The following is a 22,959-nucleotide window of genomic DNA, read 5'->3' as shown; positions in this document are numbered from 1 at the left end:
CCGTACCACAAAGAAAAAAGCAAATGGCTACATGCATTGTGAAAGATGTCAGCCGTGGTGGTAAACCTCAAGAGAATCATCATTTAGCTTTGTTCCTCTCACTCGTACAGAGCTTATGTCTTACAGCCAATCGTTTGATTTTATAGCTGGCAGCTTCACTGTCCTGCTTAACCCTCAGTGCTCTCATCATCCTGTTTCCAGCTGCAGCCGCCAGCTGTTTTCATCTGAAAAGGCCTTTGATAAATTGACTACAGTGTCTGCCCAGCTTCAAATGGCAGGCAGACAAAGCTTGAGACTAGGTTGTGAATACATTGGAGTACTCAGCATCTCAGTTTACCACACATTTCCCTCTGGAGTTGGTGGTAGTCCAAACATATCTGGGTGTGAAGTATTATTTATCTTACAGTCATGGTTAAGGCTCCAGAGGCTCGACCTGAATGGCCGAATGTTAAAGTTCCCTACTTTGTCATGCATCAAAATCCTCACTGTCGGTGTGCTGCAATGTTGCAAGAAAATGTATGGTTTTAACTTTGTTATTGTTTTCTTTCACATCATGAGTTTCTGATAGGTGTCCAGTGTGAACGCTGAGAGATTTTTCAGTGTTTCACTCCGGTGAATAAACTTGATGACAGCCCTGTGATACTCTGCAGTTTCTTTCCTCATTTTGTGATGGATGATGGCCAGCGCTATTGCAAAAGTTGTGGCTGTGGGAAAAAAAAACTCACATTGTCTGCGAAATGACATCAAATGTAAATAAGGCTTGCTTAAAAAACCCACTGCTGACTGTGTCCTGAGTACATAACGGCGAGCCTGTTGTTATAAGCGTTGTCCTCATGTGGCGAGTCTGTGACTGTCACATGTTGATGTTGGTAAGTCTCCACGGTACTGGAGTCACGAGCCAACGGTGGTTTGTATGTTTACTTTGACTTTCCTTTAATTTCTGACAGTATAAACCCCAAACATTTAATTTATTTGTCTCATTAGCTTGATTTAAAACATCAGTTTCTATGGGGTTTTTTTTAGCTCTGTAACACATTTTAAACCGAGCTGGGAAAAGGCAGTTGTTTTTGGACTAGTAATGAGCTAAACATGCAAATTGTAAAATGTACATCATAATTAAGCAATCTAGGAAATCTGGAGTTAATTCAGTTCATGAAAGGATCCAGCTCATGAAGGGCGAGAGCATACGTTTGAGCTGGACACAAACACCGGTGATCTTAAATCTGTAAGACAGGACTGCATCGGGAGCTGTTGTTCATCTACATGTGATGTAACCACATGGAGAAGGGATTACTTCGGAAGATTTTTGTCAAGCACTACAATATGGAGCAGCATTTACAAATGCCACTTCAAACTTTAATGTGCAAAAACAAAACAAAAAACACACAACTATTTTAACCTCATCCAGAGGAAATGTGCACATTTCTGGGCTCAGAGGTTTGTGGGATGGTTCATCACACACTGGAAACCTTTATCTGGGATCAGTAGTCTGAATTTGGTTTTGGGAGAAATTAGGGCATTGCTCTTTGAATTAAAAGACAAAAAATGAGCATTCAAACTGTTATCGACAACAGGCTCAAACGCCACTCTCTTGGTATGAGTTTGTGTGAGCGCTCATGGCAAAGGTCACTTCTACGTATGTGACGGCTGCACAAATGTACAATATATATTGAGATAAGAGCAACACTCCTTGTGTAGACCACATCTCTTACAGAAAAGTCTTGCATTTTCATTGAGGCAGATCCTGTACTCGTTATAAAATCACAGCTCTGGAAGATTTTTAAATGAAAAATGTGACAACAGCAGAATGATGCACACAGGACAACCTAATGAAACCCCTTCCCTGTTTGTATTCTCAGGGCCAGAACATTACTGATGTTTGGAGTAGCATCTCAACTTGGTAAAAGCTTTACCATTATAAGTAGTGTTTTTATGTTTTTTTTAGTGGGTTTCAGAGTTAAAAAAAGTGATAATAAATATTATGATATGCAATAAGATTGATGAGAAAAAACATTAAATATTTTGGGTTCAAACTGTCTGCAAACACATGTCATTGTAAATGTTTAAATTGATGATTGGGTAGGACTGCGTTTGTCTAAGCTTTTTGTTACCTTAGAAACAGGCCAGTCTCAGGTTAGCAACAACTTTTTATGCATTTTCATCCTTTTAGATAGCAGCTGTTGTTGTAAATCCAATCCTCAGAGAGCTTTGCCATGACTGGAACGGATACTATAAACAAATCCAAAAGTCCACCATGATCGTCAAATGCTTTCTCATCTTTAGTGGCTGGTCTACTTGAATGTAGACTATATAAATACTGGGACTGGAACTGCTTGTTTTGCAGCTTCGTGGTCCTCAAGTGACAATTGGTGTCAGACTAATCAATTATAATAATCTGACTCTTGTTGTCTCTGCATGATATATTCTGAAGGAGACATACCCCTTCATTTAAGTTTTAGCATAGTTTTAGTTATTGTTTTTTTATACTGTAATTTTGATAGAACATATGATATTTAAACAATCATGTCGCAGAAGTGTGTTCATCAAACAAACCACCTGTTACCACGGACGGCCTTTATTGGAAGAGTTTTGGATTATTTTGGTTTTGGAGCACAGAAGGCCGTGAGAATGTGAAAATGGGGACTGTCAGACGGATGTTTGTTGTTTGATATCTGTTGCAGAGAGACGAGTGTAAACATTCACCTCTTTATGAAAAAAAAGAAAAAAATCAAGTGCAGTTTGGTGAGTCAGGCATTTGTTTATGACAACTGACAACAAACATTTATAGGGCTGATTACAAATGTGTTAACAAATCTATACTTACTCTCTTGCAAAGTGTTAAAGATGAGGGGATTTTCAACTCTTCTTGAAAACTCCCTCATCTTTGTGTCTTCGTTGTCTTGTTTGTTTTTACTCAAGCAGCTTCCAGCTGTTTTCATTCATAACTTGAAGTTGCTAGGTTGCTTGCCTGGTATTTAGTTAACATTACATAATGTCAATGGATATTCTTGCGAACGGAACATAATTGTTGGGAAATATGCTCTGATGTGGGGTCCATCTGCTGTTTTGATTAGACTTTTCTAGCAAAAAATAAATAAATCCATAAACGCTGTTATGGTAGGGTGCAATATAGGAGGGAGAGGCAGTTGACTGGCTTTAAGGCGATAAAAACAAGACATGAAGCTCTACTATGAGTCATAGCTAATAAATATTTTGCCTCAGGATCCTGAATTTTAAAATGTATGTATTTGATGACAGAGCTTTTGCATTAAATAGAAGATGACAAGAGACAATTTCCATTTGTCTCTGCTTATTATACAGGCTAATAGGGTGACAAAAACTGTAGGAGTTGCAAGCGATCTTTTTTTTATTTTCAGCTATAGCTGTGGCTAAAGGTTACAGAATAATACAAAAAAAATCTCAATAGTTCTCAGAATGATTTCACAATTTACATGGTAGGAGGACGGCGCATTTGAGGAAATGACACAATTGTTTCCGTGGAGACGACACAAGTCTACAGGGTTTTACATCCTAATATGCAGTGAGTCAAAAATGCCCCCTGAAAGTTCGGTGACTCAGAAGACGCTGGCAGTAACTGGGCTGCTTGCACTTGAATTTCACCAGGTGCGCTCCGAATTGGCCTCACTGTTGCTCTGGACCTTGAGTTCCTCATTGGTGACAGTTTTACTTCTCATTCATGCTGTTTAGCAGTGTACTTGCTAAGTCAGTGTGTCAGTGTGTGTGTGTGTACCTCTAACACACGAGTGTGGTGAGCTTAAACCACAGAAACGGCTTGCAGCAAACCGTGGATTCATTTTCTCTGCTGCAATCTTAGCTTCTCTCATATAGCAACCGAGTTACTTGTAGATAATCAAGTGTGGAGACAGAGAACTTCTATAGGCTGCACTTGTCTTTATTGAAAAATGCAATTTTAGAATAGTGAATCACTTATGGTTGTTTGTGTATTTTGCTACTTTGTCCTGACTAACTATATTTGTCCTGTATTGTACTGTTTTGAATCCTCTTTTTTTCTCACCTAAAATCTGCACAACTCTGAGACTTTATACAAATTGTACATTGTATTTATCCATCCATCCATTATCTATACCCGCTTTATCCTTTGCAGGGTCACGGGGGTCTGTATTTTGTATTTAGTGTTAGATTATTTTAAATTAATAATGTAGAAAGTATAGTTAATTTCTATCTTTTACTACATTGATACCCAAAAAAGTGTATTTTCACAAGAATGATTCACAGAGTGACCTTGACAAGCACCTGCTGGCGACTATTCCCGAAACCTGTGATGACACACGTCCAGCAACCTGCAGACTGCGTAGGCGGGATGGTCATCAGTGATCAAGGCAGGAACAGGGACCACTGGACTGGAGGAAACAGATTAAAGTAGAGAGATGTGGAAAGTTGGTTGCAGTTACATGCTTTTTGCTGATGGACAATTTCAGTTTCATGACAGATGTCAAGGCTGTCAGCTAGATAGTGGTTGGGTCTTTGGGTCTGGAGTCAGGCTGCTTTAGTCTCCAGGTAGGCCCAGTGACTGACAGAAAATCCTTTACATCAGTTCAAAGCTATGTATTCATATCTGAATTAGGCTGGCGAGTGACTAGTCGGTGGACTTGTCACTGGCAGAGACCGGGCAGGCAGCAGCATCCTCTCCTCCTTAGCCATGGTGAGCCACCACAAAGATCTCTTGAGCAGAGAGTGCAACCCTGCGATCAAAGGCTGTGTGGGAAGAGGGACAGTACTTGATTACATACAAACACACGTTAGGAAGAAACAAGCAGTTCGGTAGACCTGTACCTTGATCTAGATATGACTGCTTAGTTCGACTGCCCAAGTGATTGCTGCCACAACACAAGAGGAAGGGAAAGGAAAGGCAAGTTTATTTGTATAGCACAATTCAAGTTCAAGTTAATTCAAAGTGCTTTACATCAACATTAAAAGCAGCACAATTAAACAGTAAATAACAAATAAAATGAAATAAAATGATAAAAAATAGGTAAAATGATAAAAAGCACAAGTTGTTAAAAAGTAAGGGCAGTAAAGTACAGCAAGTAAGTATTTAATTTAAGAGTATGCTTCAGTAAACAGTAATGTTTTTAGGGCTGATTTAAAGGAGCTGACAGTGTGAGCAGACCTCAGGTCTACAGGAAGTTTGTTCCACCGGTGAGGAGCAGAATAACTGAACGCTGCCTCACCTTGCTTGGTTCTGGTTCTTGGGAACCACAACAAACCAGATCCAGATGAACCTCAGGGGTCTGGGAGCTTCATAGGAACTAACAGATCCACCATGTGTTTTGGTCCAAGATCATTCAGGTCTTTGTAGACCAGCAGGAAGATTTTAAACTCTATCCTTTGACTCACTGGAAGCCAGTGTAGTGATTTCATGACCGGTGTAATGTGGTCCAGTTTCCTGGTGTTTGTAAGGACTCTGGCAGCAGCGTTCTGGATCAGCTGCAGTTGCCTGATAGATTTCTTGTTAAGGCCTGTAAAGATGCCATTGCAATAATCCAACCTACTGAAAATGAATGCATGAATAAGTTTTTCCATGTCTTGTTTAGACAGAAACCCCTTAATTCTAGCAATGGGGGGAGTGTAGTCCGACTTGGTTGGGGAGTCTTCAGAACAACACTGGGGCGACAGGGTGTCTGCTTCAGTCTTCTTTGACCCAGTTTGGTTTGTCAAAAGTGAAGTTACTGTGTCTGGAAAAACAGCACCCCGCAGGCCTGACGAGTGTTTAGTTGCTTGGCTGGGTGGATGTAGGCCACATTTGTGAGATCTGTCCAGAGAGTGAAGGGGATCTCCATCCCCTTAAGCTAGTGTCTCCTCTCCTCCAACGCTAGCTTGATCACCAGGAGCTCTCTTGTCGCCTTGATACAGTTGTGTTCGACTTGTGGCTGACATTGGGGTGCAGGAAAGTTACTTACTGTTGGAGGAAAAGTTTGAAAACAAGTAAATCTGTCTCAATGATATGATAAGAGGCTGGGATCTGGATGTTGAAGGATGAGTGCTGAGATTAAATGCTCATTTCACTCTGTGAAAGCCTGCTCTGCCTGACCTTAGAGATTAGGATGATGATGAGCCAACCTCAGATTGTCTCTCAGGTTGAGACGTGCAGTGTAATTAGGCTCAAGGGTGTCGTAAAAGTGGTATTGTGGATTGGACCTCCAACATCTCCAATTTTTCCAAGGGACATTGTTCCAGATATGTTGTGGCTTGTTCAGATGTGACTTTTTACACCAAAACTGTGCTGGCATTTTTATTTCACTGAGAAGAGGCTTATCTTGGCATCTCCTTCAAACAAGCCACATGTATTCAGTCTTGTAATTATACTCTCAGTAACTTTAACGTCTTTGGAGGATTTTGTTTTTTCTGCAGTGGGTTGGGAAGAGGGGGCGGACTAATATTGAGGGTTTTTGAAATATCCTGAGCGGTGCATAGTCTTACTTTGGTGTGAATTTGTTGGGGCATTGATTTATGGGAAGATTTCCATCTCACTTTTCCACTTGTGAGTACTTTTTCCTGGTATATAGAATGACTGAGTTTAAATGCGGGCGGAGACGGCCTTATAACCCATCTAAAATTAAAAGGGCAGAAACAATTTATTCTCAAAGATCATTGCCGTTGAAGCCTCTACTTTTATAAAGGCGGCTGCTGATGATCAAATTAATCAAGTAGAATTGATTAGCACCACATGAGTGCTACTTATCCTCTTTGTTCCCGTGGAAGTATTAAGTATTAATCTTTCACGCACTGCTCCTGTATTTGAACATGTTTTCCAACAAAACCACAGCGCATGATTTTTCATGGGTTATCTTCATGTGAAACTGTATTTCCTTAATTTTTAGACAAAGGCTCAGATGATTTTTATGTCCTATTTTATTTTCTCTAAAATCACCAGAGGGTGTTTTTTTGTCTTTTAAATGACTATGGCTGACTTTGAATGCTCATATTGTTTTTATATAGCTGAGCATTTGTTTGTGTTGCCTGAGCAGACTAGTTTGTTGAATGGATCCAAGGTGGTTTCAGAGCCCGTGCCCATAAATTAATGAATGACAGCCAAACAGAGTGAGATTGGCAGACAGGCAGAAAGGCGGGGTGTCTGGTGAGTTTACGAGGGCCTACTGGGGTGCTAGAAAATCTGAGGGTTCATGGACTGACTTTTCAGGAGAGAAAAGGGAAAAAGAAACAACTATGGTAGTATAAGAAGTATAAGCATTTTTTGGGTGGTTTTATTGTTTCATATTTGGTAGACCTCAAAGCCTGCAGTGTTGTTTATTGGCTAAAATCTTAATTAGCAGCAAAGCCTGTCAATGAATCGTAATAGACCAGAAGCAGAACTACGAGGACATACAAGTTAACATACTGTTAATTACCGAAGCAAGAAAGTCACTTGCTCTATTTGAGTAAACGTACTTAGCTTACTTTCCACCATTGATTAAGTGTTACTGCCCTTGAAAGCAGCCAGATAATTGCAATGTACATCATTCATATTGTTTTTTTCACTTACCCTGACAGGGTATATTACTATATCAAATGATGATGTATAATTATAGTGCAGCGGAGATTTGAGCAAATACAGGCCTGGACTGTATGTGTATCTTGGCTGTACTGCTCGACAGAGAGTGGTTCATGCAAGGACTTTTGCATGCCAACATAAACAACCCCTGCTATATAATTTTAAGTCTGTCTAATCTGCTGAAGAAATACTTGGCATCAAGAACCTTGAGCTGCTCGATGACCAAGCCAGAGCTGCGGAGGCTATTATCTTGCGTGCCCTGAAGGAGCAGAAATGTGAGGTTGGCTGCACATGCCAGTTGCTAAAAGTCCCTGCTCCTTTTGTAAACTGCCTTCCCTGCTGTACAGTTTATAAATTACAGAAACAGAGTTGTAACTGTAGCTTACTGCTACACTTAGATGATTTTGCACTGATGGATCACAGATTAATAACACAGACATCACTGTAACATCGGTCTGGATTTTTCCTAGTAATATTTCAAATTAACAGGTTTTTCAGGGTTTAAGGCCAGTAAGTAACAAAAGCATGACCCATTTTACTTGTGAAGGAGTAGCAGATGTGAATGTAAGAGGAGCAGTTCTTGCTGACGCCCAGAGACGCCAGGTTTCTGGATGAGAAATGCCCGAGGTATCTGCAGTCCAGCTTTACTCTGTATCACTTAAAAGTGCCAGAAGATTTGAGCTCAAAGCACATACGTATTAGAATTTGCTGAAACAAGGTGACCCCAGTGTTATTGTGCCTTCTGCTGGTCCTGAATCACCCCATTTACTTTGAACCACATTATTAATGGTTTCTTCTGCAGCAGCATTGCATGAAAGACATCCACAGTCAAGGGTTGTATTCTTTCAGGATTAAATGGATGCTGGATGAGCAGTTTAATAGCTTTCATAAATTGTTTGCTTTATAAGGTTTTCATTTTAGTCAAGAATATGACAAAAAAGGGTACTCTGTAATGATATATATGTATGTACGTGTGTATGTATGTATGTATGTATATATATATATATATATATATATATATATATATATATATATATATATATATATATATATATATATATATATATATATATATATATATGTGTGTGTGTGTGTATATATTTGTTTATTTATTAATTTTTTAAGGCCTTAAAAGCATGAAATGAATAATAACCTCAATTAGTGACAAAGATTTTAATTGCGAAATTAATTTAATAATTAATGATGGTTTTAAAATAGGTATTTACATGTTATTAAACCAATATTAATATAACTGCTACATGATCCACATTGATCCTGCAATAATCATGATACTGTACTGGTAGCCTCCAGAGTGCAGCTTGCTGCTGAGAGTAATTCTTGGTTTGTTGTCAGTAATGGGTCTTGGTTTGTATGACGTCCATCGTGATATTTATGCCTCTGTAAATGTGTCTGGATTGCTCTCCCGTCACCCACATCACACCCATGTGACACTACAGTCACAGAGGTGACGACAGATATATTTTACAGATTTTATTGAATGTGTAATCTATCAGCTCAATTTCCTTCGTCTATATAAAATCGAGAGAATGGTGTAATGAAATCTGGAGATAGTGAAATATTTAAAAACATATTTTTACAAAGCTTCTTTGACCTAGAGGGACAAATGAATACACTCACGCGTTATCTTTTCATTGTTTATACTATAAACTGCTGCAGGCTGGTGGAAAGTTCTGCTGTGGTTGTTTATCTGCCCTCATTGTGGGCAGACAGGACGGGAACAAGCTAGAGAATTATTTGTGTTTAATTTTTCTGTTCTTCCTTTTCTGCAGGAGGATTTGCAGCAGTTGATACTGATGCCTGTTCCAAATGTTGCCATACTCGGGCAGGACCCCCTAACAGGTACAAGATAATACCATGATCCCACTTGTGCCATGTATAACAACCACGAGGAACTTGTTGTATACACATGCCCCACGTTTTCAGCAAACTGTAAAGCACATTAAGGTGATAATGATAAGGAGAGCGGTGACAGGGCTGGAAATGATGCTGATAATGATGATGGTGACAATTATTTCTGTCCGCAGAGGCAGCTGTGGAGGAGCTCAGACGACTGCTGCTGCTCTTACTGGGATGTGCAGTGCAGGTGATCAGAGACACACACACACACACACACACACACACACACACACACACACACACACACACACACACACACACACACACACACACACACACACACACACACACACACACACACACACACACACACACATAAAGGTTGATAATTACATCATTGTTGCCTGCACATACTATGCGCTATGCATATACTATACTATACAACCTAGATCCTGAAGTTTTCAGATATTTAAAATTTTTTCCAGATTTCTCTACAATAATAAAGACAGAAAAAGCAGTTTTTTCTTAATTAATGAAAAATATAATACTGAAATATCATTAACATAATATGGAGATGCTTCATTCAGTTAATGTTTAGAGTATTTTTGCCTCAAGCCATCTTGTCAAACAAGGTGTTTGCAATACTGGCTTCAGGTCTATCCAATAGGGTCTATCCAGGTCTTTCTGTGGTCTATCCAGAGTCCTCCACAAATGCTGTTACTACCTGTGTGCATACCTTCTTATTTCAAGAGGATTATACCTCTCATGGTCGGAGGGTCATTTGGAGCCCTTTGTAAAATTCCCAGGGGATTGGTATGCATTATTTAGTGAGGAAAGGCTTTTTACTGTACTGTAAAAGCCTGATTAGCAGACTGGAGTCAGACTGGAGTGGTGATGGTAGAAGACTCTGGTAATTTATTAAAGAACAAAAATAAAAAAATAAGGAATGAGATTCTCTAAAAGTCTGTTTTTGTTTTTGTCATATCAGATAATTGTTGCTTTCAGACAACGAGACATAATCCATTCTTAAGCTGAATTATAAACTTAAAAACATTCAAAACCACCTTTGTATTTTCTGGTTTTGCCATGGGGGACGTGTGGTCACTCTGTCTATTAAATAAATGACTAAGAATCACCCTGCTTAAAAGTAAAAAAGGATTTGTCAGGAAGGTGAATATAATTTAGTCCCACGGGAATCCTTCTAACAAACTCCTTGACTTTGTGTCTTAGTCCACTAAAGTGTCAGAGTTTTAACTTGTCACTTCTTCAAAGATAGATAGCTCACACACACATCTAACACCTTTTCTTCTTGGGATGTGCAGTGCGAGATGAAGGAAGTGTTCATTCAGCAGATTCAGTCTCTGGACATTGAGACCCAGGCCGCCATCGCTGGCTGTATCCAGCAGGTAAATGTCAAATTAATCAAACCCTTCCTTCCTCCCAGTAAATTACCAAACAAATAAATAAAGCTTTCACTGCAGAGTCACTCAAATATGTTTTAGCACAGAGTTTTCTTGACTGTCTCATCTGCAGGCCCAGAAGGAAACTATTGTTCCTTCTGCTGGTATTTCTAGTAAGTGTGAAAATGAGCTGCTTGTTATTCTGCTGGGAGCCTCGTCAGGACCTCTGGGTGGCCACTTGTGAAGGATCCTCCATCCTTCATGTCCACCTCTCCACATCCACCTCTGTCACATCATTGTCTTCCCTTCATCTCTTTTCTGCCGCTCTCCGCTGTCCTCTCCAAGCCCTGAGTGGCAAAGAAGAGGGTGCCGGGGTGTACTCTTTTGAAAATCCCCCCCGCCATGAATAATTGCAAGCGTTACATGAACGGCATGTTGCCCACCAGGTGTTTTTATCCCGGGTTTCTCATGATAATAAATGACAGAGGTGCAAAGCGCTCCTCCTTTTGTGGATGGATATAACCCCTGCTTCATGTTCATGTGACATCCATCTGTGGATATTTCAAACGTGTCAACATGATCATTAGTTGTGCATGCTTTAGTCAGACATTTTTGGATACATTTCCCAGACAGAATGTGACATTTTTTATTTATTTTTTGTATGATTGATATTCATATAGCCTGGTTTCCTCATCCCAAATATCCCTCTTGTGACCGACTCACGTTGATATTACTATAGAAAGCTGAGAAACTGTCCCTGCTGCAGGTTACTCAGGATCCTCGCATGGTGCTGTCGCTTCAGTGGGAGGAGCTGGTGGAGAATGAAGGTGCAGACCTACCGCTGGTGTTCAGCTCCATGGCCAAACAAATCCAAAGCCTTCTGGCACAAAGAGACACACACCTGGAGGTATGCAAGCACACACCTTAGCGAATAATCAGTTGCTTTCTGGCTCAGATCCAGAGGATAACATTTAGGTTTGGCTACAGTTATTGCATATAACTGGGAATTACCTTGTATTGTGAGATTAATCAGAATAAGTATATGTATATGCAGAACACGGTGATCTGCTGGGGTGACCCTGAAAGAGGGAAATAAATTGCTTGTATTTCCTTCAGTGCAAAATAGTCAACCTGGGTTCTGCCCAATCACACTGCGTCGTTACCGTAAGGTTTGCAGTCTTGAAACTTTAGTTGGAGTTGAAAGAATGCAACCTCAACATCAAGGACAGCACAATTCTCTGCATAGCCGATGACTATAAGAAACAGTCTTAAAAAAGCATTTTAAGAGAACTGACCATCCACTTTGCATACCGAAATCTGTCCAAGGACAAACTAAAACTTCAACTTGCAATATAAGTTCAGTTCTGCAGCTTTCGTCAATGCAAAGTTGTCTATTAAGTCCTTTTGTTTAAGCCACGGTGACCTCACTTCGTCCTCCCTTATTGTCTATTTTTATAGGCCTCTTCTCAAATCTGCTATTGTTTTTGGTGACCATTGTTTTGCAGTTTCTGCCTTGTCGTCTGCTGTGGAAATGTTGCAGGGCAATTTCAGACATGTCAGTAATTACCATAATCCAGCATTCCACACTGTCTCATTGTTGAATTTCAAATTAACCATTAATCCTCATTAAAATGTAATTCATTATGCAACAAATATACAAATCAATGAATGATCTTGTGTTTGGAAAAGTGTGATATTACACACAGTGGCAATTAGAAGTTTACATACAGTTTAGAAAAAGATACATAAACATTTCTTTTCCCTCCAAGTCTGAAAGTAAAGTTTAGGTACTCTTTTCTGTGTTGGATGGGTTAAAATGTACTTTATTTATTTGTAAAATGCCAGACTAGTGAAACAGATTTTTCTAAGTTGTTTCTATTTCTAATACTTTTCAAAGTCAGATGTTTACATACAAGAAGTTAACTGTGGCCTCAAACAACTTGGTGAATTTCATGTGATGATGTTTTGGTACTACAAACATCATCACATATACAGTAGGTGCCAAAACAGCATTCGAAAATAATCAGAAACCTACCCAGACATATTTGAAAAGAATTGTGGACCTTCACAAGGTTGGTTTATTTTTTTAAGTATAATTTCCAGAAGCCCCAAAATCCCATATTCATCTGTTTATACAGTAACGTATAAACTCTCTGGGACTGGTGCGCTTCACTACAATAGACAGTATTGTTGCTTTGGCTCGGGCATTGATGGCTCTACCAAATACACAATGACCCCAAACGTACCTATAAATCAGCTGTATAAGGACAACAAAGTGTCCATCATAAAGTCCAAACCTCAGTCCCAGAGAAGATTTGTAGAAGAATTTGTTGAAGATGTTTTTGGACCACCAAAAACATTAGAGCCAAGAAGTTTGAAGACAGTTCTACCAAATACTGCAAACTTTTGATTTTGAAGAAAGTAATAAAAACGTCTCTCTCTCTCTCTCTCTCTCTCTCTCTCTCTCTCTCTCTCTATCTCTCTCTCTCTCTCTCTCTCTCTTTCTCTCATTATTTTTTCAAATAAAGGAATGCAATTGACCTACTGCAAGAAATGTTTCTTCAATTTTAATTGAAAGGATGCAGAAAAAGTTCTCTGAGATGACATTGTTTTTGCACCAAAGGCAGTATCCTAATTTCTCATTGTTAAATGAGCACTAAGACTGTTGACAATTCTTTTTGTGGGCTGCTCACTGGGGTCCTAATGAAGCTGCGTGTGTTGTATATATGGAAGTTTTGCCTGTGGTATGAACCATTTAAAGATGCCCACACAGTTTCTTACTTTGTAGAAGAAAGTTTCTGAAATTATTCTCCAAAGAGCCAAACAGGAATGAACACATTCAGAATTAGTTGCGTTTAAAGGCTTTTGTGCTTTTGCCACATTTCTTTTTTTATTCCTCCTCCTGTGTCATTTATCACATCCACCATTCATCGTTGTCCCTCCTTCCCAGAGGGTAGCGGAGCTGTGTCGGGAGCGAGAAGACCGGGGAGATTCAACCAACCTGCTGGGTCGTCACAACGAGGAGCCGCCCCAGGGTCTGGCGCTCCAGCTGGCAGATAGCAAGGCCAAACTCCGCCGCTTCAAACAACAACTGTGAGTGCCTGTGAATGAATACACACATCTTTGTTACCTCATTAGGACCTTTTTTTTTTTTGCTATGATCACTGATCTCACTAGGGCCATTTGCTCGGAGGGTAATTGTTCTTCAAACATTGGTTTAAAGAATTATAACTGTGGCAACACAAAAAAGATAGAAATAAAAGAAGAAAGCGAAAAACAAGAGAGAGTAAATATCAGAATAATTAACCTTGCACGAAGAGAGCCGGTAGCGATGAACCGATCACATAAATTGTGTTAAGTCTCCAGTTTTTCATATTACCTCAAATCTTTCCACTTCCAGTCTGGATGAAAAGGTTTTTGTTCGATCATGATACATGCAGAGGTGTATAATCCAGGTGCCATAAAGTAAAAATCCTGTCCAGCAGTTGTTCCAACCAATCACTAAACCAGCTCCTCTGCAGGTAGGTGGTCGTTAGTGAAAACCCCTGTTCTAAATGTACAGGCTCATCCAGAAACATGGCAGAGTCTTTACTTTATGGGACCTTGATTATACACTTCTTGAATGTGCTTTAATGTTTTTTTTTTTTTTTTTTCAAAAATAGTTTTGAATCAATCTTAAATTAAGACCAATTTTGAAATGGGGTCAGTCTCAAAGCACCATTAGTCAAATATTTTTCTTTACATTAAGCGGATATTTGCTCATTAAAACACATACCTGTGGATCAGCCAGTACATTTAAACCTAGCATCTTCCTGCAGAGGAGCTGCTTTAGTGACCGGTTGGAACAACTGCTGGACAGGATTTTTACTTTATGGCACCTGGATTATACACCTCTGGATATATGTTTGCGTTACTTCATACCAGCCCTCAACTTTACTTTGTATGTCTATTTCTAGAAAACAGAAGCTACTTTAATTTTATTCTCTTTAGCCGCGTTATTATAGCCATGACACACACATAATTTGAAAAAAAGTGCTGACAGTTGTGTGTTTTTAAGGGACGATAAAGGTGACCAGATATTGGATTACAAACAGGAGGTTCAGACTATGGAGGATCAACTCAAGAGGCTTCAAAAAGAGGTATACACAGTGGAGGTTGGGATTTTTATGTTGCCTTTTATCTGTTTTATTGTATTTTATTTGTTTACATAGTATATTTGACATTTTTACGTATGAATGCCAGGAAGGAGGACCATTTACTCAAAACATCTTTCATACCCTTTCAGTATTGTCTTAGTTTATGTATGTTGCAGCACTTAAGACTTCACACACTGAAGCCAAATGAGAACCACTGCAGTTGAACATCTTTCCCACCTAAACGCGGAGCTTTACGACTGCAGGCTGGGTCACAGCCTTGGGCTGTTGATCAGAGTGAGCTCTCAAGGCTGCAGCGACAAACATACTCTTTCATTGTTATGTACTGTTATCCTCCATTCTAGTATTGCTAAACCTCTTTTATATGAAGTGTTTTTGGAGAGTACATGAAAATCAGAAGCAGTGGCGTTTTAGGGACAGTATAGGCTCTCTTAATTCAAATAAATACATTTTTTTATTTATTTCAGTAATTTAAGTTAGGGGTATTTAAATTAAACATTGTTACACGATGAAAGTCGTCGCCTTTCTAAGTGCAAGAGTGTGATTCATCGCAAACTCGTAACCTGCTTCTCTTTTGTTTAGGCATTAATGACGGCGTACGTTTGCTTTCTATGTATGGAATTCTCATTTACTTCTGCCGACTTTGTTTCAAGGCGAGGCGTCGTCGTTCATTTTCTACTCTCATGCATGTCGTTTTACGTTCCTGTCCAGAGACGCGGTGTCTTCCTTGGTCTGCGTGTAAACTGCAGCTGCGGCTCATGAAGGCCAGCTACCATCTATCAGTTAGAAAACAGTAAAAAAGTGTTGTGTACACTTTAAAAAAACAAAACAAACGAGTGGTCAGTGAGTTTTGAAAAGCACAACATTAATTATGTCCACTTGTTTCATTTTTACATCCTTTCAAATTTGAGAAATAGCAGTCTCTGAACAACCAACAGGTTTGCCACACTTAATCTTGAATTACCTTCTTGAAAGAGTCTTATGACGCTCTTTATTGTTTCAACTGATACCTCTCTTGTCGAGGCCATTTTTCCTGTCAGGCAGCCAGGTGCGACAGCTTGTTAAGGTTTGCCAGCTCTCGCTTTTAACTGCCGACTAATTTGCATATTTAGACCTGAAATGCAAATTACAAGGCAATTTAATATTTTTTTCCACATGACTCCACATGACTCCATCAATTTTTTTCTCTAGTTGATCTAAAAAATTTGCATTAATTACAATAATTTTATTTTCTTTTCCTCTTTTTAAGGTACATTTTACAAAATCAGAATGTTCAGCTCTTATAAAAAGCAGTTTATTTATTCATTTTGTTGTTGTTGTTTTTTAACAGAATAAAGCGGGTAAGAGCATCCTTCAAGATTGGTGACTCTATATGATTTACCAGGGGTTTTATTTACTCTAAAAGATGATTTGCTGTAAATAAATGGAAATACTACAAGATATAATATTCTTTATGTCGTATCCTGGCCAAGACATTACAGAACTGTATTTACACACCCACGTTTTCTTATTTTGTATCAGTCAACATTTCCTCTCCTGCCCTTCCCAGATGGGTTCACAACCTTTCTTTTTTTACCTCATTCCCTTTTGTGTACGAACGTGTGATTGTGTGTGTGTGTGTGTGTGTGTGTGTGTGTGTGTGTGTGTGTGTGTGTGTGTGTGTGTGTGTGTGTGTGTGTGTGTGTGTGTGTGTGTGCCGGCAGAACCGCTCTCTGCAGGGTGAGGTAAGAGGCATGCGTGCACTGCGGGATGAGTTGGACTGCGCCCGGGAGCGAGCTGCGCGGACCGAGCAGCTCCAGACTGAGCTTCAGAGCTGTAAAAACAGGCTGCGCAGCCTGGAGCTCACTCGCACTCAGCTTAAGGTACACAGATACAAACGCACACACACTCATGTGCAAACCGCAAACACAGAAAGGGAATATTTATTCAGACTGGAGAGAAACCAACATGCGCGGCTCCATCCATATCATCACGCAGATTGTTTTTGTTGTTTTTTGTTATATATGAAAAGATGGAGAGGAGGAAGAGGAGGGATAAACTCAGTCTGTTTCTACTTCTATTAATATGACAGCAGAAACTTCATTCAAAAAAACAAACCCTGATATGAATATTAGCAGTGAAGGTCATATCAAAAGGATCTCTTTTAAAAGCTACCGTATCACTGTGTTGCTATTAATTTTTTTTTTTTTTGAAAAGAGAAACCACTTAATCTTAAGAGCCTTATCAGTTTTACTCTCACTCCCTGAGCGTTTCAATCAGTGGGTGTATGAACAGAGATGAAGTTCAGAGACGTAGAATAAGATTATATTGTATGATGTCATGACGGATTTACAGCTCAGAGCTGTTTCGACTGACGACGAGCAAGACTAAGGCTGCAATTACAGAACATTTGCACCCAAATGAGATTTATTTTGAAGCTGTTTAACCGTTCTGAGACAGAAAATGTGCACATGTTCTTGTAAAACATCCCACCGTGTCCTCGCTGTCACCTTCTCAGACCCACTTGATTCATTTCCTTTAATGCTACATCCCCCGTTGAGAGTTCAATGTAGCAATCTCCATGAGTCTTTTTTCCTAGAAATTCCCAGTGAACTCGTATGCGGTCGTTAAAATAGCTCCACGTGTAAAAATCAATCAAATGCCAATCAAAGATCCTTTTGTAAGAGTAATCAGTTTGAATCTGTATTGTGATCCTTATTTCTCTCAGATGTAACAACATTATCATCACCAAGTTATTTGCAAAGTGCTGCTCTCACTGATCATGCAGTTAAGTGGCTAAAATACCAACACAGACAGAGATATCAAAGATGTCAGTTTGGATCTGCAAGCTTGTTTGCAAGTTTTCTGATCCCTTGTTACCTCCTTCTACTTTATTATAGAAATCTTAACTACATAAATGTGTGTATACTGTATATCAAGGAACAAAAGTATCCCCCACAACGTTTTCTGATATATTTCTCTTTAAAGTCCTTGTTTTTAATATTCAAGTTGTACTGGCAGTAGTGCAACACATCCTTTTTTATGACTGTGAACGATACATTTATATCTACAGACGGTGTTTGTTGTCCTCCTGGTAGTTCACGGTGATGCACTACTGTGTTTCTGTAAATGGCAAAAAAAGAAAACCCTATTATTTTATCAAGATGGCTTTTCACATCACTAAACCTACAAACTGCAGTTGGTTAAAAAATAAAAGATAAAATAACTTAAAGTTAAGTTATAGGCTGAAATAGAAACAATCAAAATTCCATAAGACTAATGAAGAATATAATGCTTTTAAATCATCACTGAATAAAGGTTTTAACGTTGAGAGCTGACCTTTCTTATCTTAGACTACCTGACTCGCCACCTTATCATGGATTGGAAGAGAGAAGACAGACGTGGTGATCGATTCAAAATATACGTACAATTGTGGCTGACATAATATCCATTACCTATACCCGCTTCCTCTTATTCAGGGTCACGGGGGTCTGCTGGAGCCTGTCCTAGTTATCTTATGGCCACACATGCTCACATTCATACCTACGTGTAATTGAGAATCATCGGCAAACCTAACATGCAGGTTGTTGGTCTGTGGGAGGAAACTGGAGTACCAGCTGAAAACCCATGCAGGCACAGGGATAACATGCAAACACAGGAAGCCAGCTGAGATTCGAAACAGGAACAGAAACCACAAAGTCATATTGACCTGAAGATTGTGTTAGATGTACCCTGCATCTCAGCCACTCAGCCACTCAGCTGGGATTAGCTCCCTACAACCCCCAACAAGAGGAAACATGGAAAAGAAAACATTACCATTTTGCAGTAGTCTTAGGGGTCTTAAAAGGTAACAAATGGACTACAGAGGTTGTGGACCACTAAGCACCCCTCTGAACACAATAACATTTTGTAGCTTCAAATATGCCCCACAGCTTATGTCATTTTCAGTATTGACGGTTGTGGCGGGTGACGTCAAGCTGCAGAGTTGATCTTGTTTCCCAAAGAAGGCCAGAAATTCAAAAATTAACATTCTCTCCATAAAATGTTCGCTCCAAATTTCCACCTTCTTAATTTCAGTATGATTTCTCCACGCTGCGTTATCATAAAACTTAATAAACCTTAATTTTTTTGTTTTTGTTTGGCGTCTCCTGCAGGAGCAGCAGCAGCTTTGTGCAGCACTGCAGGAGACTAAAACTCTTCTTGAGCAACAGCTGGCAGACGCTCGGGCACGCTGCTCCTCTCTGCGGGAACTGGAGAGGGACAATCTTCTGCTGCATCAGAGAATCATAGATGTGGATGCGGTGAGTGGAGCTGGGAGGCAGGTTTTTGTATTTGTATTCATATTTGTGTTTCTCTAACAGGTGCACTTGTATTTCTCTCATGGTATGTGTTATTTTGTGACATGCTTTATGTGTGTACCTGCAGTTTATTATTTAAGCACTGTCTTAAGAAAAAACATTTTAATGCAAAATATCTGTGCAGGAAATCGGTTCCTCTTCTTTTTGCAGTGACAAAAGTAGTCCAGATTATGTGTATTTGTGTTTGCAGGAGCGGGAAACTGAGAGGCAGCGCGTTGATCAGCTGCTGGAGTTGAACATGAGCCTTGAGGCGGACCTGAGGCACACATGCGCCAGCAGGGGAAGCGTTCCCGCTTCAGTTGTGGAGATTCACCAGCATTTCCTCCAGTCACATCTGGACTCCGATGAGGAGCTGAGCGATCTGCTCGGTCAGAGCACCTCTGTTTCTGCACCCTGTCATTTGAGACGTTTTAATTAACTGATAAGAGAAAATATGTTGATACCCCACAGGGTATCAATCAGCCCTAATCGAGGGAATCTTTGTCACACGTGAAGCTTGATGTGGACCCAAATACAGAGCACAAGGTCAGGACGCAGTCAGGTGTAGAAAACAATAGGATTTAATAAACAACCAAACGTGCTGAAGGGCAAGAGAGCAAACATAAATCCAAAAACCAAGCATGGGGAACCAGGAGAAACACAGGAATGGCATTAAAGCTGTGGCCGAGAAAAAAGGAAAGGAAGAAAAGGAGTTTATATACTGAGGAGAGTAATGACTAATGTGGCGCAGATGTGGCAATCAGTGAGAGAACTCAAGTGTGAAACACTGGAAGAAAACTAAAAAGAAGTAACTGTTCCGCTATAAAGGGATATAAAGCTAAGATATAAAATATGGATAACCATAAAATAGTAAAACTAATGCAAAGAAACAAAAAAACTTGACAAAATCTGTGTAAAACCAAGAGATAGGCTCCACGTTAAGATAAAGCATCAAAGAACATGACAAATTCCATGATTGTTTTCACAAATCAATATTTCAGTTTCCTACATTCATCTTTAAAAATGTCTTCTCAATCTACTTCATTCTTCCATCCCTTATTCTTTATTTCTTCTTCTTTCTGACTCAGATCCGAAGCCGCTGAGCGTGGAAGTGGGCGAGGCGTCGACGCTGAGGCTGCTGGGAGCAGAGCAGGAGAACGCAGAGCTGAGGAGACGACTGGAGGAGCTGCAGGCCCAGCAGGAGGTCAGGGTTCAGAGTTCAAAGGTTGCTTTTCATGAAAATACACTAAAATATTTCATCCCTCCACCTGTTAAAGGTTTAGATGGACCACCAGTTTTGGTATATAAGAACTGCCACTGTGAATGTGAAGCATGTTAACAGTGTATGCCTTTCTCATCAGCTTATCTGAGCTGTGATAGTCACACATAAAACAGAAAAAGTAGGATGCAACAAATGTAGGCGTTGATTATCCATCTCTCCTCACTGCAGGCTGATTGTCCAGATACAAAGGACGAGCTGACATGCCTGGAGATGGAGCATCAGAACACACTCAGGGAGGTGAGCAACCTGGAACGTGAAGGTTAACGGTTACTGCACATCTAAAGTGAACGGATGTCAATGTGACATGTTTCAGTGATAAAAAGATTTTGGGAACAGCAAAGCGTACAGAAGTTGTAATGTCAGTTTGCAAAACTTAATGTGAGTATTTAAAGAACATTTTCAGGGAGTAAAACAATGGGATATTTGCATGAAGTGATAAAATGTCAGTGGCGCATTTATTTTACAACCGGTTCATCTTGTGTGGAGATGATAAAATGCTAAATGGCTTACACATTTTTAGCACTTTCCAGCTGTATTCCTACAGCTCTACACTGCAGACATTCATGCACCGCTTGTCGGTGGAGCAGCCATGCATCAGCGCTGCCCTGACAACCAGAGATATATAACAATTAACTAGAATACACTTCTGTTCATGTTCGTTATAGTTGTAACTTTTCCTGGAACTTACATAAGTACTGTTTGAAAAACGTTAAGATCTTGTTAATGAATGTGTGGAAAGATGCAGAATAACAGTCGCATCCACAAGTGTAGATCCACATGGTAGATTTGAAACAAAACAATTGAGATGTGATTGAAGTGTATACTTTCAGCTTTGATTCAAGTGGCTTTACCAAATGATAAGTGGAGGAAATATAAATAATGGTTCTTGTATAAGAAATAAAAACAATATTAAATTGTAAGTGTAGACTTAAATCACAACTTGATTGCTTCATTTTCCGGTGTTGTTTCACAAAGCGAATTTAATGAATATTGAGTCACTGTCCAAATGCAAATTTTAGTTTTAAGTTTACAAGTCAAACAGAATAATATAAAATAAAACAACATACTGAGTTTATTGTTGAAATACTTATACCTGTATATACCTTTCATATTGCTATTTAATTGTTGTGGTCTAGAAAAACCTGTACCTTAGGCCAGTCAGATGTTTTAGTCAATGATCTCTCAAATAGATAAAATAAATAAGATGATTTTGTAACACAATTGTAGCAATATCACAGCTGTTCAAATCTTCTATTTTTGTGTGCATTCATGTATACTCTGCATGTACTGTAATTTATGATAGTTATGGCCCAGTGTATTCTTCTTCTTTTTATTTAATTCTTTAAAGCAGCGCCTTTGAATTTATTCTTTTTTTCCTCCTCTCTGGAGCATCCAACAGTTCAGATTGTAAAGTCAAAAACCGAACCCACATATTGGTCGGTATAACTGGCAAAGAAAGCAAAGCCCACAGGAACCAGCGGAGAGCACAAGACAAACCACTGGCGGTGAAACCCCAGTTAGCTGTTACGTACAGTAGCCTACGCAACATACTGTACCTCGACAAATAAACTTGCACATAAGGAAACGATGCACACAATTCATTTTAGTTTTCTAAAACAACAAAAACTGAACAAAAACAAGCAAACACCTGGCTAACACATGCATGCGAAGCACATTGCAGAGATATTATTATTTTAGATTTTTTTTTCTTTTAGCTACATTTACCCTGTAAAACTGTCAAAAGATTATTAATTAAAATGAAGAGGTAGCAGGTGATGGATGGATATAAATACTCTCAGGACCTTATACCCTTATCTTTTGCAGTATTGACGAGTATTTCTGATGCTGCTATTGGACCTTCACCAACGTTACTCAGAGGCAACCTGATGATCAAAACATCAAAAGGATTTTGAAATTCTACTTTCATAGAGAAAACTATACAGTGCTGCTTTGATGTTTAGTTTTTGGTGGTTACTTATGTAGGGGGAAGCTTTAGTATGCAAAATGCATCACATAGAGCAGAATAGAAAGCTTTTATTGTCATTGCACAGAATTACAGCAAAATGATGGTCCATCTCCAGAATGTGCTCATCTAAATACAGATAACAATATACACAATATATGAAGATAAGAAAATAACAAAATAGGCGGTTTTAAAAAAGAAATAACTATTTAAAGGCCTCAATGCCGTCCAATTTTGCATACAAAATATACTATAGATGCACACATATTTACAAACCATGCAACTGAGCAAGGTACTACATACGTGGACATGGTTGTGAAATTTGGAGATGAATGAAAAGTCCTAATTACAGTTGGTGATTGTTTATGGTTCTGCTGGGCCAAGGGAAGGAGCTGTTTGTCATCCTGGTTGTGCAGGCTTGGACTGACCTGTATCTCCTGCCAGAGGGCAGCA

At 39.3% G+C, this 22,959-nt stretch overlaps 1 protein-coding gene across 1 annotated transcript in view; it reads left to right on the top strand.

The window, feature by feature from the left end:
* ccdc88b (coiled-coil domain containing 88B) overlaps positions 1-22,959 on the top strand; it is a 58,870-nt gene that overhangs the window by 5,141 nt on the left and 30,770 nt on the right. Inside the window, exons 4-14 of the mRNA XM_061725578.1 lie at positions 9,325-9,394; positions 9,580-9,638; positions 10,714-10,797; positions 11,558-11,698; positions 13,742-13,884; positions 14,849-14,930; positions 16,649-16,807; positions 19,079-19,225; positions 19,473-19,650; positions 20,350-20,465; positions 20,712-20,780. Of these exons, the coding sequence (XP_061581562.1) occupies positions 9,325-9,394; positions 9,580-9,638; positions 10,714-10,797; positions 11,558-11,698; positions 13,742-13,884; positions 14,849-14,930; positions 16,649-16,807; positions 19,079-19,225; positions 19,473-19,650; positions 20,350-20,465; positions 20,712-20,780 (1,248 nt within the window). The remainder of the gene's footprint in view (positions 1-9,324; positions 9,395-9,579; positions 9,639-10,713; positions 10,798-11,557; positions 11,699-13,741; positions 13,885-14,848; positions 14,931-16,648; positions 16,808-19,078; positions 19,226-19,472; positions 19,651-20,349; positions 20,466-20,711; positions 20,781-22,959) is intronic.

This window comes from Cololabis saira, chromosome 7, assembly GCF_033807715.1.
Source record: "Cololabis saira isolate AMF1-May2022 chromosome 7, fColSai1.1, whole genome shotgun sequence".
Classification (NCBI taxonomy): Eukaryota; Metazoa; Chordata; class Actinopteri; order Beloniformes; family Belonidae; genus Cololabis; species Cololabis saira.
This window is presented reverse-complemented; position numbering and strand designations above follow the sequence as displayed.